The 12,350-nt window shown below is 41.1% G+C and overlaps 1 protein-coding gene across 1 annotated transcript; it reads left to right on the forward strand.

Annotated features, from left to right (window-relative positions):
* The first annotated feature begins 486 nt into the window (after nt 1-486).
* On the forward strand, nt 487-11,790 carry LOC137256030 (nuclease EXOG, mitochondrial-like). Its single transcript, XM_067793688.1, has 4 exons — nt 487-521; nt 8,545-8,684; nt 9,601-9,792; nt 11,349-11,790. The coding sequence occupies exons 2-4, from the start codon at nt 8,652-8,654 to the stop codon at nt 11,784-11,786; spliced, it is 663 nt and encodes a 220-aa protein (XP_067649789.1). The 5' UTR covers nt 487-521; nt 8,545-8,651; the 3' UTR covers nt 11,787-11,790.
* Nucleotides 11,791-12,350: the final 560 nt, after the last annotated feature.

Here is a 12,350-nt window from a genome sequence, read left to right on the forward strand (position 1 = left end):
GTCAATCATGCGTAAACCCCTCATTTTGTAATCACTCTTTAAAGTGATCCATTTGATTTTGTCTTTTTAGTCATTCCAGTTTAATCTGAACAGACAATTCAGTGATTGACACCATGAGCTTCCATCTGCACAATTGTGAGAGGATGAAATGCATCAGCTAAGACAGCAACTCTGACCAAATGATCCCGCATCTTTTACTCTTTCCTTATATCCTGTATTAGCTTATTCACAAAACAGAAGTAAAAACAACCAACAATTCTTTTTAGTTTGTTTGTATATATTTGTTCATATCAGTTATTATTGAGACTGCAAACTGTTTACTACTGGGCATGTCATGACTGACTTAAAACTGCAAAACTCTGATATACATCCAGTGTTAACGAAAAATTACTATTTCTGTATCCACGCCGACAGCGATTGTTTACAAACATACGCCATGTGCGTTTCTATTCATAGCTTTACAATGTCTATTTATAGAAACCGGATGTTGTGTTTGCCGTGCTGTGTTTTGATGTTGACACGTGAGTTCTTCCTTTTCCTTTACATATCAACAGCATACTTTTGTCACTTTGTTTCTAAACGTATACTTTTATGAAGGCGCTAATGTTTAAACTGTAGACACGTTTATACACACAGATATGAACTTTTAGACACGCAACAAAGCGTTTTCGAGCAACACCTTTCTGCACTTTGAAACTGGTTCAAGTTGTACTATCAGTCATAATGGTCAGTGTTGGACATCATCCACCCCTATATTCTACACTGACAGTTATAATGAAAGGCAGGGTTCACTGGACAGTACTGGACACCAACCACCCCTGTCCTGTACAATGTCAGCCTTAGTGGGAGGTAGGGTTCACTGGTCAGTTAAAATGGGACCTAGGGTTCACTGGTCAGTGTTGGGCAAGAGTTCCACCCTTTCCTCCATCAACAAATAATATTTAGTCACTGATATATCTTAAAATTATTAACAGTACCTAACACAACAAGTACTAAGGGACTCTCAAAAACAAGTAGAAGCCCCCAAAGTAAGTGTAATATAATGATACAGTTTAACTTCTTACAGTACACTGGCAGTTATAATGGGAGGTTGGATTCACTGGACAGTGCTGGACACCAACCAGTGTTGGCCTCGAGCTCACTATATTCTTGATGTCCAATGTTAGAAAAGTTTCCATTGTATTTTGAAGGAATCATTAGTAAAGACATGTCAACAATGTCACATATGTGTTTAATATGGTTGACGAGATATTTGTCTTCACAGCACAATGGTTGTGTAATGTTTCTTTAAACATTGCAGAAAGTTAAAAACAATCTGTGCATGTCATTTGGTACCTCTTGGATGATGGTGTGAGCTGAGATAATATGATATAAAATATGTTTAGAGTAGTATCGATTACGTCACGTCATAATCACATTCAAAGATTTGGATTGCTTGATTTATATTTAAAAAGCAATGTATGAGACAACACTGCATATTTGAGTTTCATATGTTCCATAAACAAGGATGCAACAACAGGATTCTGGGCTGAAATATCCCTTTGGCCTTTTCTGTTTTGGATTTATATTTAGGCAAAGCTGTTTTTAAAGGACAACCCCATTTTAATCTTTCAAAAACATTTTGTTCAGACATTTAGTTTGGCATTGTTTATAACATACAGAGAACTGACACTTGTGTGACCATTCAGTATTTCTTGATTACGTCATCTGAAAGTGGGTAGTGTCTCCAAAACAAGCTCTGTCAGAAAATACCACGGTGGGAGTCAGTTTAACAAGTGATTGTGGTTTCAAATTGCATTTTTAGGCACTTTGATGTGTATGTTTGATTCTATTTCATATTTTGCTTCCTGGCTTTAGTGATGTATTTATTCCTGATTTTGCTTTTTTGGGGGGTACCAAGATAAACAAAACTGGGATCCTCAGGTGAGAACATGGCAAAAACAATTTCCTTGATCTTGAAAGATAATATGTCAAAAAATAAAACAAAAACAATTGCCATTCCATAACTGTCCAGGGGAGGCCGACTACTTTTGGACTACCCCTTGAATTGTACACAATCTTAAATAAAGGTAGGTTTCACCTTTATGGTGTCAGTGTTGGACAACATCCACCCCCTGTACTGTACACTGTCAGTCTTAAACAAAGGTACGGTTCACTGGTCAGTGTTGGACTCCAGCCACCAGTGTACTGTACACTGTCAGTCATAATGGGAAGTAGGGTACAGTGATAAGTGTAGGACACCAGCCACCCCTGTATTGTACCGTATCAGTCATAATGGGAGGTAGTTTTTACTGGTCAGTGTTGGACTCTAGCCACCCCTGTATTGTACACTATCAGTCATAATGGGAGGTAGTTTTTACTGGTCAGTGTTGGACTCCAGCCACCCTGTACTGTACACTGACAGTCATCAAATGGGAGGTAGGGTTCATTGGTCCGTGTTTGACACTAACTGCCCCTTTACTATACGCTGTCAGTCATAATTGGTGGTAGTATTCACTGACCAGTGTTGGACACCATCCACACCTGTACTGTACACTGTCAGTACTAATGGAAGGTAGGGTTAACCGACCATTGTTGGACACTAACTGCCCCTGTATTGTACACGGTTAGTCGTAATGGGAGGTAGGGTTCTTTGGTCAGTGTTGGACACTATCCACCCTTTTACTGTACACGGTCAGTTATAATGAGAGGTAGGGTTCATTGGCCAGTGTTGGACACCAGCCACCCCTGTACTGTACACTGTAAGTCAAATAGGAGGTAAGGTTCATTTGTCAGTGTTTTACGTTGTCCACCTAACTGTACAGTACACTGTCTGTCAAAAGTGGAGGTAGGGTCCACTTGTCAGTTTTTTACATCGTTCACCCCCTGCCGAGTGCAGTCTTAAACAACAAACCAACCAACATCTTTTATCTGAAAACTTTGACGGACCTCTGATGCTGTAAATAACTCATGTCTATATTTATGTTAAAAAGCCAAGGGAATGTAATAGATTGCTTCACTGACATGCTTGTGTCATGCAATCCAGCATTGTCTGTATTAAACTGTTTATTGTGATTTTAGTAACAAGAGGTATCAAAATTGAATGTATCCCTCTCCCCACCCCTCTCCAACCCCAGATATAGCTACAGTGTTTTTATGTAATAGGAAATGGACACATTATGAAATAGCAATGACTGCTTTTTACTTAACATGTCTTCAACAAACATGAGCCCCATCTTGGAGTGTTGTGTATCAGTGTCTTTTAGACAAGCACACTTTCCTTGTATGAATGGGCTCTTTCAAAACAAGCAAATACACACACAGTTATGAATATTTCATGATGTATCTGTTTTCCTATTGTATACAAAACTGTAGCTATATATGGGTTGGGGAATTGGGTATATTCAATGTTATATATAATGCTTCAATATGTAATCAACCTCCCACTAGCATCACCCAGATATTGCCATACCATGAGTACTGTTCAACTTTTGAAGATCAATGCCACTATGATGTGGTCCAGTGTTATATTGAAATGATATATACCAAATGAATACCAATAATATACCAAATGAATACAAATAATAAATGCAAAAACATTGTTGAGTGAATCATTTAAGTGTTTCAAAAGTGTTCTAATTATCTAATAAGATCTAATTATTATTACTTATAATAATGTAACGTAAAAGCCATTTTCTAGTTACAACGATTGGGCTTTCAGTTTGTTTCCAACACACATAACAGGAGAAAATAGGGCCAAATCAACGAATTACACGTCATAAAATTCCCCAAAATGAAGATGCTAACTATTTCCAATCAGTGTGGTCATTCAGATCTATGTTTTATGTGTACGATTTCGTGGTAATAGCGAGCTGACACGAAATATCAAAGCACATGTCAGTGATGAAAGTAGGAGGTGTGTCATTGTTTACATATTGCCTATGTAACGACGATTTTCGTGTCTCGAAACTGCTTAAATAATGTTTTCCAACACTGAAAGTAACGATGGCCGTTGTTCTGGTGGCATACTCTTTGCCACTGTATCGATGAAAATGCTATGAAAAACTTCTAACCACCCGTCCTCGGATTTTTCTGTAGTAAAAATGCATGGCATGTCTCGATGCAGTGAACGCTGCCATGCAGCAGTGGTTGTCTGGGTCAGTGTTGGAGCGTTAGCGCAGGCGCATCAGACCCAGGGAACCAGGCTGGACACCATCCACGCCTGTGCTGTACACTGTCAGTACTAATGATAGGTAGGGTTCACCGACCAGTGTTGGACACAAGCCACCCCTGTACTGTACACCATTAGTCATAATGAGAGGTAGGTTCACTGACCGGTGTTGGACACCATCCACCCCTGTACTGTACACTGTCAGCACTAATGAAAGGTAGGGTTCACTGGCCTGTGTTGGACACCATCCACCCCTGTACTGTAGACTGTCAGTACTAATGAGAGGTAGGGTTCACCAGCCAGTGTTGGACACCAGCCACCCCTGTACTGTACACTGTCAATCATAGTAGGAGGTAGGGTTTACTGACCGGTGTTGGACACCATCCATGCCTGTTCTGTACACTGTCAGTAGTAATGAGAGGTAGGGTTCACCCGGCCAGTGTTGGACGCCAGCCACCCCTGTACTGTACACTGTTAGTCATAATGAGAGGTATTGTTAACTGGTCAGTGTTGGACACCAGTTGCCCCTTACTGTACACTGTCATTCATAATGAGAGGTAGCGTTCACTGACCAGTGTTGGACACCATCCATGCCTGTACTGTACACTGTCAGTCATAATAAGAGGTATTGTTAACTGGTCAGTATTGGACACCATCCACCCCTGTACTGTACACTGTCAGTCATAATGAGAGGTATTGTTAACTGGTCAGTGTTGGACACCAGTTGCCCCTTACTGTACACTGTCATTCATAATGGGAAGTAGGGTTCACTGACCAGTGTTGGACACCATCCACCCCTGTACTGTACACTGTCAGTACTAATGAAAGGTAGGGTTCACCGGCCAGTGTTGGACACCATCTACCCCTGTACTGTACACACTGTCAGTACTAATGAGAGGTAGGGTTCACTGACCAGTGTTGGACACCATCCACCCCTGTACTGTACACTGTTAGTCATAATGAGAGGTATTGTTAACTGGTCAGTGTTGGACACCAGTTGCCCCTTACTGTACACTGTCATTCATAATGGGAAGTAGGGTTCACTGACCAGTGTTGGACACCATCCACCCCTGTACTGTACACTGTCAGTACTAATGAAAGGTAGGGTTCACCGGCCAGTGTTGGAAACCATCCACCCTGTACTGTACACTGTCAGTCATAATGAGAGGTAGGGTTCACTGACCATGTTGGACACCATCCAATCCTGTACTGTACAGACTGTCAGTACTAATGGGAGTTAGGGTTCACCGGCCAGTGTTGGACACCAGCCACCCTTGTACTGTACACTATCAGTAAAATAGGAGGCATGGTTCATTTGTTACTGTTGGACATTGCACACTGCACAGTGATGCACACCAGTCGCCCCTGTACTGTAGACTGTCAGTACTAATGAGAGGTAGGGTTCACCAGCCAGTGTTGGACACCATCCACCCCTGTACTCTACACTGTCAATCATAATGGGAGGTAGGGTTCACTGACCGGTGTTGGACACCATCCACCCCTGTACTGTACACTGTCAGTACTAATGATAGGTAGGGTTCACCGGCCAGTGTTGGACACCAGCCACCCCTGTACTGTACACTGTAATCATAATGGGAGGTAGGGTTCACTGACCGGTGTTGGACACCATCCACGCCTGTTCTGTACACTGTCAGTACTAATGAGAGGTAGGGTTAACCGGCCAGTGTTGGACACCAGCCATCCCTGTACTGTACACTGTCAGTCATATTGAGAGGTAGGGTTCACTGACCAGTGTTGGACACCATCCCACCCCTGTACTGTACACTGTCAGTCATAATGAGAGGTAGAGTTCAGTGGTCATTGTTAGACACCATCCACCCTTGTACTGTACACTGTCAGTTTAGATGAGAGGAAGGGTTCATTGGTCAGATATGGATACCAGCCACCCCTGTACTGTACACTGTTAGTCATAATGGGATATAAGGTTCACTGGTCATTGTTGGACACCATCCACGCCTGTACTGTTCACTGTCAGTACTAATGAGAGGTAGGGTTCATCGACCGGTGTTGGACACCATCCAATCCTGTTCTGTACACTGTTAGTACTAATGGAAGGTAGGGTTCATTGGTCAGTGTTGGACACCATCCACCCTTGTACTGTACACGGTCAGTTATAATGAGAGGTAGGGTTCATTGGTCAGTGATGGACACCAGTGGCCCTTGTACTGTACACCGTCAGTGATAATGGTGGGTATGGTTCTCTGGTTAGTGTTGGATGCCAGCCAGTCCTGTACTGTATGCTGTCAGTCACAATGAGAGATAGGGTTCACTGAACGGTGTTGGACACCATCCACCCCTGTACTGTACACTGTCAGTACTAATGAGATGTAGGGTTCTCCGGCCAGTGTTGGACACCAGCCACCCTTGTACTGTACACTATAAGTCAAATAGGAGGTAGCGTTCATTTGTCAGTGTTTTACGTTGTCCACCCCACTGTACAGTACACTGTCTGTCAAAAGTGGAGGTAGGGTCCATTTGTAAGTTTTTTACATTATCCACCCCTGTATTGTACTCTATCAGTGAAATAGGAGGTAGGGTTCATTTGTTAGTGTTGGACATTGTACACTGCTCAGTGATGGACACCAGTCGCCCCTGTACTGTACACTGTCAGTCATAATGAGAGGTAGGGTTCATTGGTCAGTGTTGGACACCATCCACCCATGTACTGTACACTGTCAGTGATAATGAGATGTAGGGTTCACTGGTCATTGTTGGACACTATCCACCCCTGTACTGTATGTTGTCAGTCACAATGAGAGGTAGGGTTCACTGACCGGTGTTGGATTCCAGCCATTAATCAACTGTGACCAAGGTTTTTTACATACCTCCTGCATACTACAAACTCATTGAAGATCCTCATTAAGGTTAATGTCCCGCTAATGTATATATTCTCATCATTGGTATTTGGCCACTTATGTATACCACAGGTTTCACTACCCACTTGTATATTTTGCAGACTTCACTTGTTAAGCTTTATCGAAGCCCATGTGTTGTTATACTGTCTGTCTTCCTTATCCGTATTGTGCTGTATAAACATCTCCTCTCACTTGTGTATATGCTTCTCTAATCTTATGCATTTCATCATTGCTTGGCAATGTTGTTAGAACCTACACTCTCATAGCAATAAAGAAGTTGTTCATCCGTATACTACACTATATTGTCACTAGCCAAAATACCACACCCTACTGCTAGTCTTCACATGCAGAAGACTATCACTACAAGCACACATGAAATGGCTTTCATACATCGTGTCTATATGAGTTGAAACAAAGTCTTTGGCTTGATGAACAAACACTTTACCAACAACACTACCCAACTGTTCCTCAGGGTGGAACTGATGAGCGTCTACAAACTACACCCACAAACTACAACTCCTCTACAAACTTCTTGAGGCAATGAGCACCTCATTGTGTCGTGTTAGTGAACCCCTCAATTACTCCTTCACTCCCTCCTTCACTCGCTCCCTCCTTCACTCACTCCCTCCTTCATTCACTCACTAATAACACTGTGGAGATTTCTGGTTCGAATGGTTTAAAGTATATGTTGCTTGTTGTGGGAAGTGACAAATGGGATGGACAAGATCAGTGACCTAAGTCAATGAATGAATGAAGTCAGTGGCTGAGCGGGCTAGGCGGCTGACTTTGTGTGCTGGCGATTAGGTGCCTGACTCTGAGGGTGCGGGTTCGAATCCCGAATGGGACTCAACCGAAAAAAGTACTAGAATTTGTACTTTACTAAGAAAGTGAAATCCCAAATATGACATATGTTGTATCATGCCTTGTCCGGCAGAGTCTTTTGCAGGGCTTGTTCACTCTCTTACTGTTCAAGGCAGTGGTACACTAAGTTTAATGAGCCTGTTTCTTGCCAGTTATAATGAAGGCACGAGACAGCCATTATGATTTATTTGCTTACAGTGTGATTCATCTATTTGTGTTTTGGCAAAGAAACTCACATCAGATGAATAACACTCAGCCAAGGGTCAAAAAATACAATCGCTGGGACAAGTCAGTTTTCATTTTGGGCAATCAAGTAATGGTATCTTACTTGTCCCTGGGTGACTAGATAGTTTCCTCTTATGGTTCCAAACTTCATATAACCTTGAATTTCATTTCATATCTACTCCAAATGCAGCTAATAAATTTCGCATTACAAATAAAGTAGAGTTGCTATTCATCACTCTTGATTTATGTCAGGACAAGTTACTTTCTTAAAGTCATTTGCCCGGTGGCAAGTGGCTTTTCAAAACGTTTTTGAACTGCAGCTCATCCAACTCATTCACTTTCACATTCTCTCTCTCTCTCTCGATCACTCACTCACTCACTCACTCACTCACTCACTCACTCACTCACTCACTGTTTGTCTATTCTTACCAGGTTCAGCCAATCGGAAGAAGTCTCAGTTTCAGCCAGACCTGGATGTAGAGAAGATGTTTTCCTCTACCAATGATGACTACCGTCACAGTGGCTGGTCATGAGGCCACATGGCACCGGCTGGCAATTACAAGTATGACCAGGTAGAGCGTTATGTCCATTCCCGCCATATTGCTGAGTGCGGCGTAAAACTAAACTCACTCACTTATGTCCATTCTGTATGGTAATGTAAGGTCTGGTATTTTTTCTTCACTAGTGACCACTGAAGAGTGTGAAATGTCATTGTCCCTTTGTTTACCAGTCTTATTCTACAACAATTGAGGCAACAGGAAATACATTAAGGTGTTGCAAACATGAAGCTCCAGATGGATTTATACTTCAAGGGTGACAATTTCAGGAGTTCTTGAAGACTCTGTCATCACAGGAACATCAAATCTTGAAAGTTGTGACACCACAATCTTGTTTAAAGGGAACTGCATGTGCTACTACTGTTCTGTTTCAAACTGGGTACTAGTTACAAACTAGTTTCAAACTTTCATCAAGTTCTCACTCCCTTTTGAGAGCAATCAAAACAACATGCTAAACAAGGCTGACTGAGATTGTATGGCTTCCAAGGAGCTGTTGTAAGGTTCAGTTCAGAACAGTAGCAATTGATTTTATGAAAACTGTCTTACAGTCTCAATGATCATAATACATTCGACATTGTATGAATAGAAAACTCCCAGTCTGAGGACCTGTCAAGATCTGGGGTAGAACATGTCTTCAGCAACCCATGACTGCCACAAAATGTGACTATGCTTGTTGTAAGAGGCGACTAATGGGATCGAGTGGTCAGACTCGCTGACTTGGTTGACACATGTCATCAGTTCCCAGTTGTGCAGCGATGCTCATGCTGTTGATCACTGGATTGGCTTGTCAAGACTTGATTATTTACAGACCACCGCCATATAGCTGGAATATTGCTGAGTGCAGCTTAAAAGTAAACTCACTCACTCTGATTTCAAAGTGCAACATGTATAATCTGATCTTTCTGAAACATGTATGTATCTGCATCCACAGAGAGCCATGAGTGACACATTTTACTCGACCAACATCCTGCCTCAAGACCCAGAAAACAATGGTGGCTTTTGGAACCGATTTGAGATGTACTGTCGTGACCTCACCAAGAAGTTCAAGGATGTCCGCATCTTGAGTGGTCCTGTGATGTTGCCGGAATCAGAGGAAGATGGGAAACTGTATGTGAACTATGAAGTAAGTGAAATGGTTTTCAACATGTCAGTTCTTCAGTGGCAATTACCTGGGAAGTACAATAATAGACAAACTTTACGGATTAGAACTTCTTTTATTTTGTGAGTGCAGGGTTTGATACAGGTTCTTGTACCGTTGTCAGTTAGAAATGACATTTGAAATTTCTATCTGTATTGAAATGTCACACTCACAAAATACAAGCAGTTGCTATCCATAAACATTGTTATATAGGTTTTGCTTCTCACTGTCATATGCATTAGTACCTGGGGTGGCTCAATTCTTACCTTGATCTTTACTGCTTGGCTGGACAAATGTCATTAAGCTAGGATTTCAAACATTTGTAATTTCACTTTTCCCCACCAAACAATTGTAATTTTCAATAACTGAATGACAAATTAGGGGTATATCAGGCGTTCAATAATCCCATCACCTGACACCCTGGAAAAGTCAGTTTTCATTTGGTCAAATTATGGTACAGTATCTTACTTGTCCGTGAGCTACTAGATAATATCCACTTATGGTTATAAGCCGCAAATGAACATGGATTTAATTTCATCTCTGCTGAAAATGTAGCTATTAAATAAAGTAGAGTTATGTTTCTTGGCTATTTATCCCTTCCAAATAAACTGTCCACTGAACACTAACATCAACTACCATGCTGATTTATTGGTTCATAATTACATCATCATGATTCTGTCCTAAAAATCAGGGCAAGTGGAAATTTAGTCAGGACAAGTTAATTTCTTAAAGTCACTTGCCCTGTGGCAGGTGGGTTTTAGAAAGATTTTTTGAAACCCTGTATATTTATATGAGACCAAACGTTTAAGCACACGGAATCAAAATATAAGTGAGATTACGGTGCTTTACATTTCAACAAACTAAAACCAATCAAGAGTTATCCAAGCTGTCCTGATTTGATTTGAGTTTCCTTAGACTTCCCATTCACTGCCTATTTACACACACAAATATCAAATACAACTGTATTGTTGCATTGTCCACAGTGGTGACGCCATTCAAATATTGTGATGTGAAGTCAGAATTATGTCACAAATGAGCAGTTCCAGATGCTACCATGGAAACCAGCTGAGACGGCCAGCTGATGACACTTCACAGCTGTACCCATGCTCTATGTCAATCAGTCCAGACAGTAAACCCCATTCAGGCCTTTTGTTTCATTTTTGTGTTTACAGTGTTGATAAACATCACCATCTGTCCGTTCCAAATGAATTCTCATGTTTCAAATACTCAATAACACCCAGAAATTGGACTACATGTGATGTTTACCTCTTTAAACATTACACTGTATTTATGAATAATCTCACCAATGGAAAATGGTGTCACTCATTGTCTAAATCACTGAAATGGCTTGCTTCAACCTTACTAGCAACAGAACCATACATTATACTTAATTTTGATATTACAAGCAAGGACTATTGGTGCAACTCATCTTTTTAACGAAATTTTCTGTTATTATCATTTTGCTGGAATATTGCTGTGTGTAACATTAAGCAACAAGTGAATATTGTTATTATTGTATGTATGTGACTTTGTTCTTTCAGGTGATCGGAAAGAACCAGGTTGCCGTGCCAACCCATCTGTTCAAGGTCATTGTGGCAGAAAATGATGATTCTGACATGAAATATGTCGGTGCATTTATTGTTCCAAACGAACCAATATCAAGTCATAAACTACGAGATTTTGAAGTGAGTGTAGATTATTTGGAAAGTAAAACTGGTGTTAAGTATTTACCCAGACTGGACAAATCCAGGCAGTTAAGTTTATGTGGGAAAGATGGGTGTACCATTATGTCCAGTAGCGAGTTTGAACTGGATATGACGAGGAAGAAAATGGAAAGCGCTTACAGTGTCCATCAGCTGGAGAAGTCTTGGACAGAACTTCAGAACAAACGTATAAAACCTGATGAGAAACTAGTTGCTCTTTACCAGAACAGAAGAAATGAACTTGTAGAAAAAGAGAAATTAAAACGTGAATTGTGACATACTTCACTTGTTGTCAATGACATTATGTGATGGGTGTTTGTTGTTGTTTCTATTTGATAAATCAGCCCAATGCAGACAGTTTAACGTTTGTGTCTTGGTGTTAACTGGCCATCAGTTTTCATTAAGTACAGTTCTATGCTGCTTTCATCAATATTCCAGCAATATTCACAGGAGGGGACTCTAGAAATGGGCCTCACACACTGTTCCAGTATGGGGAAAAGAATCCAAAGTTTTTTTAATGGCAAGCAAACACTTTAACCACTGTGCTAGTCCTGGACATCTCAGAAATAGCCTTCCTTATAGTCCTGTGGCAAGCGGCTTTTAAATAAAAAATTGAACCCCTGCACATCCATGAAGATCCAGGTGAGAAATTGTCTTCAACATCCCAGATCTGGCTTGCCGACTTGGTTGACATTTGTCATTATATCCAAACTGGGTAGACTGATACTCCATGTTGATCACTGGATTGTCTGGTCCAGGATTGATCATTAACAGACTACTGCCATACATACCTGGAATGTTGCGGAGTGTGGTGTTTAACAAAGAACTGCCACTATCTAA

This window comes from Haliotis asinina, chromosome 11 (genome assembly GCF_037392515.1).
Source record: "Haliotis asinina isolate JCU_RB_2024 chromosome 11, JCU_Hal_asi_v2, whole genome shotgun sequence".
Taxonomy (NCBI): Eukaryota; Metazoa; Mollusca; class Gastropoda; order Lepetellida; family Haliotidae; genus Haliotis; species Haliotis asinina.